The following is a 17,120-nucleotide window of genomic DNA, read 5'->3' on the forward strand; positions in this document are numbered from 1 at the left end:
CACAATTACTGCATTTTGCATAATACACGATTATTATATTCACAAATAGACTGGATGGATAGCTTTGGTGCACTATCAGATAGCTCTGCTAAGGAGGTATTAAGGTACTTCCTCCAGCAGCTGATCTTCAGAATTAGCCGTGATGTGGGAGGTAGGTGTGTGTCCTGGGACAGAAACAAAACTGGTATTTAGGAGGCACAGGGTGTGATGCAAACTTCAAATCTAAATATTTGAGCATCAGCACACAGGGGCAGAACTCACTGAAATGGGTATTTTCCTGCACATTCCTTATGGAAAGTGGGGTTTCAGTGATGCATTTTGAGCTTGAGAAAGAAACAGTCTTTCTTATTACTTCTCCAGCTCTGGTTAAATAAAGACGTGCTACCCATGATGTTCTGCATTATGTGTTTATGTGAGATTTAATTTTCAGCTATACGTTTATTGCTTCTAAACTGGACCGGTAGCTATGTATGTATTTAATCTAATCTTGTAGTTTGGATTGCTCAGCATTTGCAACAGACTTATGTGTGTTAAGAATAAACAACGAATAAGGACATTTCAGAGGAATGCGGTCCAAAGATTGTCTCTGAAATGTGAATATGCTTAAAGCTTTCACAAATATGGCACCTTCTCACGCTAACAAGTAAATGAATATTTCCAGAGCTAATGCCAGAGTTTGGGACAGCTGTGTAATCAGATTCAACGTGGAGCTTGCTATGCTTGCAAACAAATGGAAAATAAGCTAGGAAAAAGAAAAATTCGAGCCAGAATTACTCGAACAAAGTGTTAGGGAATTAGGCTGGACAGAGGTGAGGCTGACACCGCTCCTTGCTCCCAGTAGCAAGAATGACCCTGTATTCCCTGGAGGCACGTGCATAAACCCACACGGTGCAGTTACACAAACAGCACCAGTGACCTCTCAGGAGGAGGAGGGAGCTCCGGCAGTGGGAATAAACATATAAATATGATAAGGTGGATCCTTCCAAGGAGCTGGGCCACAGACATCAGTCTCGCTGATGCTGGCACAAGGCTGCAGCTCCGCTCCCGTTGCTGGCACACACACACACAGAGGTGTGTGCACGGATGGCCAAGACACTCCTGGTCCCCCCAGGAGCCAACCTGGCATGGCCTCACCCTTAGAGACAAGCAGACACCAGTGGTACTCACCCCTATAGAGAGCACCTCACAGCTAAAAATAGGATTTAACAACGAGATAGGGCAAATTGTGCTAACCAAGTGCAGGACAAGGCTGGACACTTTTGCTGGTCAGCCAAGAATTTTCATGCAAGTAAGTGTCCCTTCTTCCCCATATCTCTTCCTTTCCCCTCTTTGTTTCCTCCCCTAAGCATCCCATTGTAAGTCTCCTACAAGCCCCAAATGCTCTTCCCGTGCATCCTGTAAGGTGTCTGTTCCCCTGAACACAGCACCTCCTCTTTCACAGTTTGAAAGGTGCTCCAGCTTTGGCTTTGTGATGAATTTCACACCTGGGTTGATGACTCTCCAGAGCTGCTGGCCCAGGCGGGGTGTCCTTAATCCGGGTTGTCACCTGGCAATTGTGTTCCTGTTTACCTCCGGGTGTATGAAAATGGAACCTTTGATGTGCTAATGGCTCTTGTGAGGGGCCGGGGAGTAGCTGGGGCGGAGTGTTAGTTGGGGCCCTCCTTCTGCCATTGTCCCTCCGTGCTCCCCTGTGGGTGTGAAGAGGCGTTTTTGTCACACAGCCGAAGAAGGGGGACTGTGCAGGCATCCCGTGCCCTTATACTCTTTTTCTGCTGGCAATAATATTTTAACAACAATACACGGAATACCCATTAGATATTTATCAAATAAATATGACATATAAACACCTCGTGACGGCATTTATCACTCACTCTCATGAATGCCGTAAAATAAACGGGTATTTCTGAAAGTGAGTGAAGGAAAGCTTTGCCCTGTTAATTTCCAGTTAGTGTGGCCAGGTGACGACACCAAATAAACAGCAGAATCGAATTTAAAATGTGATTGTTCCAGTTCCCCAGAATTTGATGGCAAAAGTGGTGTCTGGTCTCAAGGTATTTTGCCTAACAATAAAAAACAGGGTAAGTCAGCTTTTTTTCCCTCACTGTCCTTGCCCCCAGCTGCGTGTTTTCTGAAGTCAAAGTCCTTGACAGATTCTTAATTCAGTGAAGACTTTTGTTGTTTGGCAGCACTTTTGTTTGATTCAAAGCACAGCTCTTCATCATTCTCTTGGAAGAGTTTGGCAAGCGTTTGACCTGAAGGATGGATAGTAAATGTGGAGCACGGTAGCGTTTGATTGAATTATAGACTCATAAACGATTTAAGTTGGAGAGGACCTTAAAAATAATTTTCTTCTTTCTCCCTACCATGGGCAATGACACTTTCTACTTTTTTTCTCAAAGCCACATCCAACCTGGCCTTATGGGCTTCCGGGGATGGGGCATCCCCAATTTTTCTGGACAATCTCTGTCAGTGTCGGACTACCTTCACAGTAAAGAGTTTCTTCCTATTACCTAATCTAAACCTGCCCTCTGTTATTTTGAAGCCATTCCCCCGTGTCCTGTCACTACATGCCCTTGTAAGGAAGGGTTTTAAGTCTGGGACTAGATCCAAATTCAGCTTTGCCCCCGCAGATTCTAGCATCGTATGAAAAATATATTTTTGGCAACCACACAAACAAAAAAATCCCCGAAACGCAACTGCCCAGAACTCTACTTCATCCACAGCTTTGCGAGGCGGTGGGAGCACCCGCAGCGCACGGCATTCGCCTTCAGGCTACTGCCCGTGCTGTTTGCGTGCCTGCCTCTGCACCGTCACTGCCCGCCGTGCTGCTGTAGCTTACACACCCAATAATAAAGACATTTATTTTTATATACATCAAATAATAAATAAAGACGTGGTTTTACGTCACGCTGTCGCTGCAAACAGCCCAAAACACGGATTGCGCCACTAGCCAGCGCTTCGCGCGTGGCATCCGCGGCGCGGCGGGTCCTTGCGCGGTGCCCGCGGCGGGGGGAAGCGGGGCCACCGCCCCTCGGCCACCCCGCTGTCCCCGCCCGGGCCGCTCCATCACCGCCCGGCAGCCCCGCACGCAGAGCGCCGTCACGGGGGGCGTGAGCGGCGGGGGAGCGCGGCGAGCGCCGTGCTTCGGGCAGGGCGACGCCCCGCCGCCTCCCCTCCCCCGGCGGAGCGTATAAAGCGGAGGCGGGCACGGGGCGGGCTCGCGGCACTCCCGGGCGTGGGCGGCGCCTCTCGCGGGTTCCGTTAGGTGCGGCGGGTGGGCGTTCGCCGGCAGTCGGGCACCGGCAGCCTCCGGCCATGGACACCAAGAAGGTAGGGCGGCGAACGCGGGCTCCTTCTCGCCCTTTCCCCCCGCTGCGGCCGCCGCTCGGGGCTCGGCTCCGCGGGCGCTTCGGCGGAGGGCTGGGGGGAGGGATGCGGTCGCGGCCGGCGGTCGCCTGCGGCTCGCCGTGGGGATGGATGCGGTGGTGGTCCCGGCAGGACCGCTGGTCGGCCTTTGGCAGTTCTGTCTGGGGTGGGGGGAGGGGGACCGTGCCGTTTGGGAAAGATTGTCGCAGGTCGCGCGATCGATTTTGGTTTCGTGCGCGTGGCCTGATGATGCACATGATGCTGTCCGCGTTGTAGGATATTGATCACGAGGTTTGTTTCGCTGGCGGCGCCGCACTCGGTTGGTCCCAGGTTGGGATGCTGAGCGGGGGACTGATGTTAAAGACTTTTTTTTTCGTGGGTGGCAATATAACTTATAAAGGCATTTTTAAATCTCAAGAAAGTGGCAGAGCATGTCCTTCCCCTCCTCAGATGGAGAGCAGGGGATATTTGTCGGTGTCTGCTCGTGTGCAGCAGTGGAGTGAGCTCATGATGGCGTGTATTTGAACGTACTAAGGGTGACCAGCCTTGGACCTGGGGCGGGATGCCGGGGAATTACACGGGAACAGCCAGAACTGGAGAAGGCCGGGCCTCTCATCGCCATGTTGGTGGGATGTGGGGGCAGTGTCAGAGGATGAGGCAGAGGAAAGGAGAGCGTCTGGTCAAGGTCGTTCAGAGAAGCGGGCGAGGCCACTCCTGCCGGGCTCAACAAGTTGTACCGCTCTGGGGATGGAGGCAGTGAAGGAGGGGAGCTGGTGAGGAGCATCTCCTGAAAATGAATGCTGCCGACGCCTGTGGTCGGAGGGAGGGATAGCGGTTTGAATGCCGTGCTGCTGTACAGACCTCAGCCTTGAGCCTTTGGATAGAGTGGGTGTAGCTGTACTATTTTTGAGCTCCCTGTTTGCCTTTTGGGAAGCGAGGCACTTGCAGCACTAACAAATGATCCATACATTAGATCACAGTTTGGCTCACTGGAGGAGATGGGTCATGGCATGTGATGGGAGGCTGGGCAGGAGGCAAATAGCAGGCAACAGCCAGGAGAAGGAAGTATGAAACTGGGTAGAGCAACTCGCCCAGTAGCTCATTTATGTACCATGTAAGTGAGGGGTGCCCACAAAGCAGGGACCTTATGGTCCCTGCAGCACCCAGAAGTAAAAGGCCAGCTGTGGTCACTGCAAGCCATGACAAAGCACAGTCCTGGGGGAAAAGTGCTCCTGTGTGAGCCATGTGGAGAGCTGGGGTTTGTCTGCAGCCTTGCCATACCTGCTGGCTAGAGATGACCTGGCCTGGAGTCCCAAAACTGCTTAGATGTTATAATGCATTTCTATATGCATCCAGATGCTTTGAAAGAGCTGTGTCCTTGTGGTTCTGTGCCAAATTTCCTTGAGATAAAAATGAGTGGAGTGGTCACAGGGTGCCAGGGAGAATGCTGCACTGCCTAGGGTGTGTTCAGGTGTGAATGCTACCTCCGTGCTCATCTGCCCCCTGTCCACTTTGTCTCCACCACTGACCTGGGCAGGAGGACATTTACTTGATGTAGGTCGGTGTAGGAAACCATCCCTGAGAGTCCTTCCCCCAAATTCTGTTTATTGAGGCAGAACTGCTCATGTCTGAGGGTTGTTCAGGTCAGAAGCACATTCGTGCCAGGCTTGAAAGCGTGTTAGAGGTGGCACGAGCACCAACAGAAGGTTATGGTCAAAAGCTTTGGGCACTTTTGGGAGCCACTACTCCTGGAGCTAGAAAGTGAGAGACTGGAAGAGCTGTGATAGTAGGCCTCACCTAGTAGTTTTCTCTGCCAGGCCTAAAGTACAATAATTGGAAAGTCTTGGAAAAGGAACTGTTAATATTTTTGGAAAAGCTTCCAAACCTCCTGAGATGGGAAGGAACACAATCTTTCCAAATTGTGCCAACTCAGGCAGTGGCTGCCTAAGTGCCAACTCCTGAGTCACCTGCTCCCCCACACCTCCCTCACTCGGAGCTGGCTTAAATGCCACAAGCTTTAAAAATGAATAAAATGTCAGATTATTTTTGCTGACACTTAAATTTCTCAGACTGTGGGACTTCTGAGGTTGGGCCTTTAAGCTTTCCCTATGGCTCTGAGGGCTCAGCCGTTTTTATTTTAATGTAATGGAGGTTCAGGTCTACTGAAACTTCGGGGAGTGTGCTTCATTTGAGATAGCAACTATTGCCACAGCTCAAAGAAAAATTAAAGAAAAATAGACGGGGAGCTTGCTAGCAACTGCTGCCACCTCTTGAGGCACGCTGCCGTGCCAGTGCCCTGGGGCAGGGTTGGGAAGCCCTAGCCTGGGAAAAACAAGCCTGTTGCGGAAGGGAGTGCGTGTTGTAACTGTTGTGAGTGACTGCCAGTGTAGCTCATGGGCAGCTCTGAGTCTCAATTTATGTGAACTTGTCAGCTGGCTCAGGGAAGAGTTAGACTCTTCTTTCATGACATGCCAGAGATCAGCAAAAGCTTCTGTAAAGCAGATCAACCCAAAATAACAGCCACTAATGCAGGCAGTGTATTCATTACTAATGAGCTGAGAATAGTTGCTGAAGGTCAGGAGATAATAAAGGGGAGGCCCTGACAAGCCCTCCTACTTGTAGCCACAGAACTTTTCCTGCTGTACAGTTGCATGTCTCTTTCCGGGAGGGGGATCCAAGGGATGCAACTGGTACTTGCTGGATAAAAGCCCATTCCCTGCCCTCAGAGCACTTGCGTTTGGCACCTATGAGCTCAGCTGCTGTTTATGCTGAAGAGAAGCTAAAGTTGTGTAGAAAGCCGAATTAACTAAATAATTGTTCCCCCTCTTCCCACAGAAAATCACAGCGCCTCTTGTCTATGCTGTTTGCATTGCTGCCATTGGATCTCTCCAGTTTGGGTACAACACTGGTGTCATTAATGCACCTGAGAAGGTGAGAGGAATGAGCTGGGGAGGTGGGACGGACGAGGGGCTGATGGGAAGAAAATTATGTATAAAGGAGAGGGACTGTCTCCCAAGCACCCAGTAATTTGGTTTTGGTTTATGAAATCAGTAAGGCATTTAAAACTGCCGTCCAAATACAGCATTGAACAGGAAGGACAAAGTTCTGGGAAGGGGAGAGAGCAAATGGGTTAATTCTCATAATTAGGAGCACAGGAAGGGCAGGAGGGCTTCATCTACTATATGTGGTGTGTGGAGGAATGTGAGCTGCCTTGGTTTTGAGTCAGAATAAACCAACCATGGCAGAAAGAATGTAGAGAGCAGTGTACAGAAAACAGTGAAGGGTTGGTAGGAATTACAGCTGCCCTAATTTAGTTTATTTTACTTGTTTATTCGTTCCTTGTGTTAAGCGTAGATTCAGTGCTTGTAAAAAGGGTTGTGACTTGGACATTTGACGAAATCATCCTATGACTGTAGCCTAAGAAACAAGAGGTGAAGAAAATGAGAGATGCAGTTTTCATGTAACTTTAAGATGGTTCCTCTGTCAAGAACTGAGTCACGAATACCACATCCACCCTGTCTCCGGGAAGAGATGTTCACGACGGGATGGGGGATGGGGTCAGTCCTCCCTAGTTAATGTCCTGCTGCCATCTGCTGGGGGCAGGCACTCTGTCCCCCCACCCACCAGCCCAGGCCACAATTTACCTCACTCGCTAAGAGGATGCCTGGGAAATCAGCAACGTGGCCCTGTCACATCCCCCGGGATGGCATTATGTAAAATAGAAACAATTTTTCAGGCTTACTTCAATGAAGCCTTGTGTGTCTCCAGCTATTTCTATACCAGAAATTCTATCCCTGCTGTCAGTGTTGTGGTATTGCCAGAAATGTTCCCATCCACTCACTGGTCATGTTTGCTTGTTCCCTTTCATTCCCAACTGTCTCCCGCCTCCTCCCAAGAACCACCTGTGACTCACACAATCTGAAATATTCAGAAGATAAGCCTGTTTTCCTTAATAAACACTGCTGTCCTGTGGGTACCCTGCCTGCCCCTCCACTCAGTGAAGCTTTCTCCCTCATACTGAGCTTCTTCTCAGTGAAAGCTCCTCCTTCTGTGCCCTTGTCTTCCCCTTGAGTAAGAACTTGTTGCTGCCTTTTTGGGTCTCTCTGTGTTTTCATGGCAGCAGGAAGCAGAAGGAAGATGGTAGTCTCCCCTCTCTCCAGTTACAATTGGGATTGTAACTGAGATTACTGGATTGTAACTCTCGCTACCCGATTCCTCTTGCAGATCATTCGGATGTTTTTCAACAAAACCCTGTCAGAAAGGAGTGGGAAGGCTGTCTCCCAAGAACTACTCACCTCTCTATGGTCACTTTCTGTAGCCATCTTCTCAGTAGGAGGCATGATTGGCTCCTTCTCAGTCAGTCTGTTTGTGAACAGATTTGGCAGGTAAGTTGGGAAGAGGGGGATGCAAGCTGTTGGGGAACTTTTCCCTTTACCAAGGAGCCTTGGGAGGAAGAGGGCAGAGGTGGGAAGGGATGTCTGGGGAGGAAGCAAGAATGTGTGGGCTGCAAAAAGGACTGCAGGCCGAGGCAGGATCTGAATGGGAATTATTCCATTCTCTTCCTACCCCTGAGATGGAAGATCATGGGCAGGTTTACCTTTACCCGCCTCCTGATGATTTTCCTGCTGTATTGCCAGCTTAAACTCAGTCTTGACATCTTTACCCTGGCAGGAGGAACTCCATGCTGCTGGTGAATATCTTGGCTTTTACTGGTGGCCTGCTCATGGCCTTCTCGAAGGCAGCAAAGGCAGTGGAGATGTTGATTATTGGCCGCTTTGTTATTGGCACCTTCTGCGGCCTCTGCACCGGCTTTGTGCCCATGTACATCAGCGAGGTGTCACCCACCAGTGTCCGCGGAGCCTTCGGCACCCTCAACCAGCTGGGCATTGTCGTGGGCATCCTGGTGGCTCAGGTAGGCCTGGTACAACCTGATCCTGCCCTGCTGGAGAAGGGTGAGGAGGGCTTTACTTGCCATCAGGTGCAGAGTGTGGATCCTGTCATATTGGGGTGGGGGTGAGCGTGGAAACTCAGGGCACTGGGAATATTTCTTTGTCTGCTCTGGGGTGCTCTGACTCCCAGAAAAACACTGACTTTGACCCTCACTCATGGAGAAACCTTCCAAAGCCTCAAGGTAAACTAGAAATCACAAAAGTGTGAAATAGATTGTAGAGAGAGTGTAGTATGTCACATGGGTGAGAAATTTAGGTTTTAGGATTTTTAGTATGTTTTAGATTAATACAAGATGGAGGGTATAGGGTGTTGTCTCAAGTTCCTTCCTTATTTCTTCTTCCTTTTATTGGGTTTAGGTGGTATCTTGTAATTGGGTAGAAAAATCTGCATTGCAGGTCTTTAGGGGTCAGTTATTGAGTTAGAAAGCAAAATAATTTAGGTGTCACTTCTTAACTGGGTAGTTTAGTTTTTGATTAGACTTGAAAAGACCTTGCAGCATGAGGTTGTTGGCCATTTTTGTGTTGTTTTCACGCATGCAAGGTCTGAGCGCAAACAGTGTGCTGAAGTTTTGATAAGACAACAATAAATAGAAGCTGAAGATGTAAAAAGTCCAATGTGTCTCTCATTCCTGACACAGAACTGCTCCAGAAGGGTCTCCCCTGCCAGGGGATTCCCCAGGGAGTTGCCCAAATTGGTCCGCAAACTCACAGGTGAGGAATTGAAGTGTTTGAAGTTACTCTTCTTTCTCTTCTATTCTCGGTGTAGATCTTTGGACTGGAGGCAATCATGGGCACTGAAGGACTTTGGCCAATGCTTTTGGGGTTCACGGTCCTCCCAGCAATCCTGCAGTGTATAGGTCTCCTGTTCTGCCCTGAAAGCCCCCGCTTCCTGTTGATCAACAAGATGGAGGAGGAGAAAGCCCAAGCAGGTAAGAACTCATCTCAAAGGGGCAGGGCAGTGTTCTGGCTCCCAGCCTGCACTGAACTTGAGTGGGAGGCCAGGACTGATCCTGGTGCCTGTGGTGAATTAGGGTGTGACTCCTGGAGGGCATCAGGCTTGGCCTACCTTCCCATCCTTTAGGTTGTACCAGTGCCAGGAAGCATGAGAAACCTGGCATCCCAACAGAGGCTCCAGGTGGGATCAGGATGTGAGGAGTGGCACATAGCCTGGTGGGATATAGCAGGACCAGCTGCTGCCACTCTGCCAGCTCCTCCTGAAGGACAGGAATAGCTGGCATTTAACAGGGAGCTTGGAGGGCTGGGGTCAGCTCATCTGGCAAGAGCGTGAACAGAGTTTCAGGATCAAACATAAGCTTGGAGATCAGTCAACATGAGCAGGACCTGGGCCTGGTTTCTGTGCTGTTCACAGCACCCTGACCCCTAGGTTGAAAAGAAGAGCAAGGCTGCCAGCAGAGGCTTGGCCTTTCCCATGCAGCAGGTCTCAGCACCAAGTGGGGGTGTTCAGTCCTCCTCCTGTGCCCTCCCTGCAGTAGCAGATGGGACACACACAGCTCCCATGGCCAGTAGGTGCGTGTCTCATACCTGACATCTTTGGATTCTTCCCTCCAGTTCTCCAGAAGCTCCGTGGTGATCGAGATGTGTCTCAAGACATCCAGGAGATGAAAGAAGAAAGTGCTAAAATGTCCCAGGAAAAGAAAGCAACTGTGCCAGAGCTCTTCCGTTCTCCAAACTACCGTCAAGCCATTATCATCGCCATCATGCTGCAGCTCTCCCAGCAGCTCTCAGGCATCAATGCTGTGAGTTATCTTGCTGTCCCATCTTCTGGGCCTTCCTTATCTTTGGCTAAACTTCCACTTGCTACTGGTGTGGGGAGAACTCTTTAAGTTCCAAAACATCTTTGTGCTTGACTGGAGGTCACTGTTTTGTCATCTAGCAAAGATGGAAAGTGGATATTATGGCTTTCACTTTTTCCACATGTACCCTGGCCTTGCACCAAGTGAATGAACCTTGACTGTGGAAGTTATGCTGTTTTATAGCATGGTGTGCTGCTTAGGAACTCCCTGCTGGATGTGCAAGCAGTTAAGCAGAGGATGAGGGACATGCTCTCAAACATGGAATTGTGACTGTGTCCAACTTTCTCTTCTCTTCCCAGGTATTCTATTATTCCACTGGGATCTTTGAAAGAGCTGGTATCACACAGCCTATCTATGCCACCATTGGAGCTGGTGTGGTAAACACAGTCTTCACTGTGGTGTCGGTGAGTGGAACGGGGCTGTGTCTGCCTGGGCGTGTCCCTGGCAGATGGGGCTACAGACAAGTGGCCAGGTGGTGGCAAAGCACTGGGCCATGCACTGACCTGTGGGAACAAAGACCAGAGTGCATCAAAGGCATGGTGGGAGGAGAGATGGGCAGAAAGAGATGTTGTTATCTTAGATGAAAGAGAAGGTAAAAGGAGTGCATGTGGGGAAAAAAGTGATGAGAGAAAGCAGTAGCAAGACCAGAGTGGAAGAACTTGTGCTGTCAGTGGAGCGGCCTGTTGACCTGCACTGAGATCACCATGGTCTCGGAGGTTTACAGGCAGATAAGGAAGAGGTGCAGGAGATACTAAGCAAGGAAGTCTGTCCTGCTTTTGTTGCCAAAGTAATGGACTTTTTTTCTTCTGCCTTCTCCTTTCCAGCTGTTCCTGGTGGAGCGTGCAGGGCGCCGGACCCTCCATTTAGCTGGTTTGGCTGGCATGGCTGTCTGTGCTGCTATTATGACTGTGGCTTTAGCTCTGAAGGTGAGTGATCAGTGTTATTGTCCAGGCTGACCCCAGCAGGAACCTGTAAGAAAACACATCTGCTTTGCTCTGCAATGCTGCCCTGTAGGCAGGTAGCCAAGTGTGCAATGGAGAGAGCAATTTTATAACTCTGGGAACTACTGCAGTGTTTGCAGTGCAGCTGAGAAAGTTGTGACACTGGAGATGGCATTGTGCTGATCATATTTTGTTCCCTTGCAGGACATTGTGGATTGGATCAGATACATCAGCATTGTTGCCACTTTTGGCTTTGTGGCTCTTTTTGAGATTGGCCCTGGCCCTATCCCGTGGTTCATTGTGGCAGAGCTCTTCAGCCAGGGCCCACGACCTGCAGCCATGGCTGTGGCTGGTTGTTCCAACTGGACCTCCAATTTCTTGGTGGGAATGCTCTTCCCCTATGCAGAGGTAAGTCCTGGTTTATAAAGCACTGTGAGAGCACTGCAGCATTGGAATAGCAGAAAAGTAGTAGAATCTGCATATTTGAAGACTTTGACACTTGACTATATGACCTTTAATAACTCACCCTCTCCTGGAAGTTCTCCCTGCTTTGAGGAGTGGGCTGGTAAGTCTTCCCAAGGTCTCTGAGTCGGTGTGATGATTGTTACTGGAGGCTGTTGCTCACCTTATAATCAGCTGTCTTAACTGGTTGCAGCTTACAAATATTTGGAAGAGCCATCTTAGTTAGCACATCAGGGCTTTTGCTTTAAAAGCATCAATTTTGGTCACCCTCAGGAAGGTTAAAGACCTTTAAAAGCCCAGAGGAATGTGATTTCAATTTTAAAAATGCTGTGATGAGAAAAAAGTCAGTAAGGGCACTGTTGGAGAAAGGTGAGGGAATTTTAACCTCTTAACAGCAAATGACCTTACATGCAATTTGGAAGTAAAACTTTGTGTTTGTCCTCCTTACAGAAACTATGTGGCTCCTATGTCTTCCTCATCTTCCTTGTTTTCTTGGTCATCTTCTTTGTCTTCACCTTCTTCAAAGTGCCAGAGACCAAGGGCAGGACTTTTGAAGACATCTCTAGGGGCTTTGAAGGACGAGGAGCAAACACTGACTCATCACCCCAGAAGACCCCCATGGTGGAGCTGAACAAAACTGCCTAAGATCCATGACACACCCATTCTTTAACTCACTCATGCTTAAAGAGTCATTAAAGGAATGAGCAAAGAAAACCATGAGAAATGGGACATTTTTCCCCTCCTCAATTGCTGCTATATTCTTCTTTTCACCCACATGCTCGCCCATTCTGCCAGGCTTGCCAGCATTAAGCAAATCTGATATGGGTGATCTGCCATACTGGAAAGCACCTGGCACTTGCAAAAATAATCTCATTTTTCCTGCCACAAACATCAGGAGAACAGAGAAGAGCTGGCAGTATTTTTACTTTTCTCACATAAAATTGCTGTTTGGGGTTAACATACTTATGTACACAGTGACCATTACCTTATTTGAACCTAATTACTATTTTTGTAGTGAGTTGAAGTGACCCACTAAACAAGTCCCCAGCCCTTTGAGTCTACTCTGTGTGCGTGTGTATGGTGTTACACTGGAATTTAGCAAGCTTACCAAAAAGCCATCTTGCTTTTTCCTATCCAGTGTATACTCTTTATAGCCTCAGGAAAAAGGGGACCAAGTCACATGCATATTTTTTCCTGCTCTTTTATTTTTTGTATAGACAGACTGAAAGCATACTTTTACTTCAGTTTATTTATTTGTATGTCACTTTGTAAATATTTATTTTTTTAATGGTGTACAAAAATGTACAGATAAAGAAATTGGAGACGCTTAAGAGAAATAGCTATTCTAACAAAAGATGCTGTAGACTTGAGGTGCAATAAGACTGTAAAGGAGAAATTTACTAAAAAGGAAATTGAGCATTTTAGGTGTCACGTACAGCAGAGCCAATTATGCACATCACCTTGAAATTATTTGTGCCCTCTGGAATGAAATTCAGAGTTGTGTACTTGTGGGAAGAGGTATGTTTCTGCACTAAAATCTCTGTTATTAGGGATTTTGTTGGCTGTTTTAAATAATTGTTTGAAGTGTTGATGAGAATGTGATATTGCATCTTAAAATGGGTTTTGTTTGATTATATTTTCAGACATGGTTCTAAGCATTCTATGGATGATTGAGGGTGGTGATTGCAAACCAGAAGGTAATTTTTCCTGCGTTCTCTTAATTTTATTTCTTTTTGGCTTCTCTGCTATAGTCTAGTACGTCATAAATTCTGAAACTTGCAGATTGTCATTCAAAGGGAAGCGCAAGGATATTTTCAAAGCTGTATTTTCTTAGCAGTTGTTCCTGTAAATATTACAGAGGCATGTAGCATGACCCTCCTGGACACAGGCATGGTCAGGTGTGGTACATGTAAGTTCATAAGAGTAGAGATGCAGGACTAGACACCAGAGCTACTGGAGTTTGCTGGTTTGGCAGTGCGACAGGTCTGTAGCGCTCAGTCCCCTGCTTGGTTGAAGGCCAGATGTTTTTTGCCCCATATATCCTCTCTGGAAGGTCTGCATGATGTTGCGGTGCTCAGCAGTGTGCTTTGTAGATGTGTACAGCTCTGTTATAGTGCCTCTGTTCAAAGGGATGTGGCAGGCAGTAATTGTTCATCAGTAAATGTCTGTCTCCTTGCTTGTCATTCTGCTGGGCAGTCGAGTTTGTGTGTCCCTCAGCCTTGCTGCTGAGCTGGCACAGGTCAGGCAGGCAAAAAGTTGCACATAGGGTACATTTGCAGTCAAGGAGGAGCAGCTTTAATCTCTGCAGAGTCCTGTGACAGGCTCCAGGCCTGTGTCTGTCCAGACCTGCACAAAATATCTAAAGGTAGCACAGAGGTAGGACCAATTTAAACTCCTGCTCTTCTGAGATCAAGCTGCAGTTTTTGGTTGTGGTCAAACTTGGGTTGACCTGCTGGAATTCCTTACTGGGTAGCCTAGAAGAGAGGCAAGCCCACAGATTCTGATGTGGTAAAAGGAAGAAAAGCTTAGAAAGGTTAGAATGACAGTAAGACTTGTGTACATGGATAACCCAAGCTTTCTTGCCAACATAACGCTTCAGAGCAAGTTAGAGAAATTCCCATTGATGTATTTTCTGGAGGGGGTCTGTCTGACATTTTTCACTAACTAGTGATGACATTTCTACCTTCCCTAATGAGAAACGGTTGCAAATCAGTTAAATTTGCTGCTGTTAAATGCTTCCTGTGAATTAATTTGAAATGCCCCAGCTTTGCACAATGCAATCATATTACATCCAATTTTCCCAAGCTTTTTATTTAGGCTTACATTCCAGACATTTATTCTTGGAAGTATTATGTAAGACGTCTCTTCCCAGTTTTGATATTCTGGCTCAGTTACATAGATTTCTGTGCCCTTCCTTTGACCCTCCAGTACATCCAGACATATTTCTATATGGGTCCCCCACAGCTGTGCATAAGAGCATTCCATACTTTACATCAGATGTGTGTTGGCTTGGACCGAAATGTGTAGGCCTTTCTCACATGGTATCTTATTTTCTTTTTCTGTAATGGCATTGTGAATATTTCTGATGGATTTTATATGCTTATTAATGTGGTTGTTTCCTGGTTTTGAAATAAAAAATATGAAATAAATACCTGATTTGGATTTTACCATTATTCTGTAGGCCTTCTCTTACTCTTTTATCACAGACTTGGACTGCACCCTGAAATGTCACCCGCATCTACCCTGCAACCTTTTTGGGTAGTTTATCCTACTGGAAGTGATAATTTTGCTCAGCCTCTATGCAGATCACCTTTAATTCCCTTACTACTCTTTCTTAGCAATTTTTAAACTAAAAATATGTGCTTCTCTGGTTCTGTTTTGCCCAAATCCTTTTTGTTTGTGTGCAAATTCCTGAGACTTCTGCCCCTGCTCTGTTCCTGCTGCACTCCTCGCTTTCTCTGCCAGGAGGGAGAAGGAGGACCCCTTTCCCCTGTAGCTGATGCTTTCCTCCCTGTATAGGATGTGACCTTCATGTCCTCCTGTGAGATTGTACCTATGTACACTCAGTAGTGGATATTGGAAAGGAGCAGGGGGATGGAGAAAAAACCCCACTGCCCCAGGAGCTGATCCCACAGCTCGGGGACTGCAGCATTCCTTGAACCACTCTCAGGTCTCTGGGCTGCTCTCAAAAACTATGTGAACAAAATATCTTTCAGTGGAAGAGGATGGGATTAAGCGAAAGGAAGGAAAAGATGGCAGACCCCAGAGTACTTTAGAGTAGGAATATGGCTAATGTAACTCCTGTATGCAGCAGGCTGCTCAGTAAGGTAGGGAACAATGAGAAGTCTGGAAAAGCTCAGCAGAGAAGCGATCCCATGAAGCCTTTCTGAGAGCTGCTCTTGCTGGCTGCTGCATGTTCCTAGCCTGTGTTTTGCTAAGCTTGGTATGCAACCAGCCTTGGAGCTGGGGAGTGCCCTGGGCTAATCTGTCTAGGATTGTTTTTCATTTCTAGCTCAACTATAAAAATAAAGCACAGCCATCCAAACTCATAAGCATATCCAGCTCAAACTTAACATTTCAGTTTTCTTTGTCAAAAGTGGAAGCGGAGAATAAAATCATTTGTGGCCAAAGCATGTGATTCACTGAGCACTATATTAGTCTTTTGTGTAGTGTTTGTGATAAAATTTGGGTTAGAGAAAAAGGCTTTGGTTTAGATCTGGTTAGTTCTTAAAATTGTAAGGAAGCTTCAAAAGGAAAACCTGTTTCCAATTAAATTGTTTTAATGCAATTAAATGTTTTAAGGATGGGCTCTTTTCAGCTGGAAGTGTTCATCACATCAAAGTGAGCATGTAGGCAGTTCTTGTGGCCACCATAATACCCCACAGAAATGAATCACTGGGGAGTTCTTGGAATGAAGCTCATGCTGAGTGGACAGGAGAAGAACCCCAAGGGATCCCATGTGACAGCCATGTCAAAGCTTTCAGTGCTGTTTTACAGGCTGGAGCACAATAAAGTGTCACAGCATCACTGCCAACATTTGTCGCTTTCTGCTTGTGTTATTTCTGATTAATGTCTTTGCATACCAGCCAAGAAACAGCAGTTTATTTCTGTAAGAAATATGGGGGAAAATACTTCCAGCAAATAACATTTTATTGGAGGTAGATTTCCCTGCTCCATGTCCAGTGCAAAAATATTTTTATTTGATTTTAATTTCTGAAAAGAGGACACATTCTAAACACTTCAGTAACTGGGGGGATATGGGGCAGCTTCTCCCTTGGGAAGTTATCTGGATGAGAGCACAGGCAGGAGGCTGCAGTCTTACCTCCAAGCAAAGTCACTAACCCCTCCTTTGAGGGTTACTCCAAAAAGGAACCTTTGCTAGTTTGGTGGGGGACTGTGCCATCACTGCTTTCATTTGAGAGGAAAGAAGATGTAGACACATTCCCATTGTCATTGTGATGGGCCACAATGGAGCAGCATCAAGAAGTGACTCACCACAACCTTTTCTCCCACTGCACATTGTGGGAAAGGTCCTGCCAGCAGGTAAATAAAATGCACGTTTTGTTGCACAGAAAATTTATGTCTCTGGCTTTTCTTTTTTTTTTTTTTTTTTCAGACTTCCTGTAGATCAGACCAAGGACACAATTCTAACATTTTCTTCACTTTTAGAAGGACTCCAAAGGCATGTGAGATGCTTGCTGGAAAACCTGGGGTCTGGTCTGTCACTTAGTCTGGCTCTGTCTTTACAGTGTGAGTTACCAGACAAGAGACAGTTGTCTTCATAATATGCTGCTGGGAAAAGGCAGCACTCAGGCTGTCAGACAAGGAAAGAATATAGTTTTGTCTCCTAAAATATATATTGCTATCACAATCTAAATGGTGTTACTTGAAAGTATTCCTTTCTGGTGGAGGCAGGCTGTAACTTTTAAAGCAATTCACTTGCTGTGATGTATCTTGTTTCTATGCTGTACCTCACTAAATTACAGTGTTTACAAGAACTCTCTTCCATTTCCATAAGCTTCAGCAGGCCTGATAGACACATGACTGACCTGCTAAGTCTGTTTTCTGCTTATGTTGCACAACCATTT

General features: G+C 47.1%; 1 protein-coding gene across 1 annotated transcript; it reads left to right on the forward strand.

The window, feature by feature from the left end:
• Positions 1–3,169: 3,169 nt before the first annotated feature.
• Positions 3,170–14,681, forward strand: LOC110472320 (solute carrier family 2, facilitated glucose transporter member 3). Its single transcript, XM_021533899.3, has 10 exons — positions 3,170–3,330; positions 6,202–6,297; positions 7,591–7,751; positions 8,038–8,278; positions 9,082–9,244; positions 9,885–10,072; positions 10,429–10,533; positions 10,954–11,055; positions 11,275–11,478; positions 11,983–14,681. Exons 1-10 carry the CDS (start codon positions 3,316–3,318, stop codon positions 12,175–12,177), a joined length of 1,470 nt encoding a protein of 489 aa, XP_021389574.1. The 5' UTR covers positions 3,170–3,315; the 3' UTR covers positions 12,178–14,681.
• The last annotated feature ends 2,439 nt before the right edge of the window (positions 14,682–17,120 follow it).

The sequence above is a fragment of the Lonchura striata genome, chromosome 2 (assembly GCF_046129695.1).
Source record: "Lonchura striata isolate bLonStr1 chromosome 2, bLonStr1.mat, whole genome shotgun sequence".
NCBI lineage: Eukaryota > Metazoa > Chordata > Aves > Passeriformes > Estrildidae > Lonchura > Lonchura striata.

Excerpts from the sequence above, each read along its gene's own strand:
- LOC110472320 (XM_021533899.3), top strand. Across the intron at positions 7,752-8,037 it reads TTTGTGAACAGATTTGGCAG|GAGGAACTCCATGCTGCTGG; the intron begins GTAAGTTGGGAA and ends TTACCCTGGCAG. Across the intron at positions 8,279-9,081 it reads TGGGCATCCTGGTGGCTCAG|ATCTTTGGACTGGAGGCAAT; the intron begins GTAGGCCTGGTA and ends TTCTCGGTGTAG.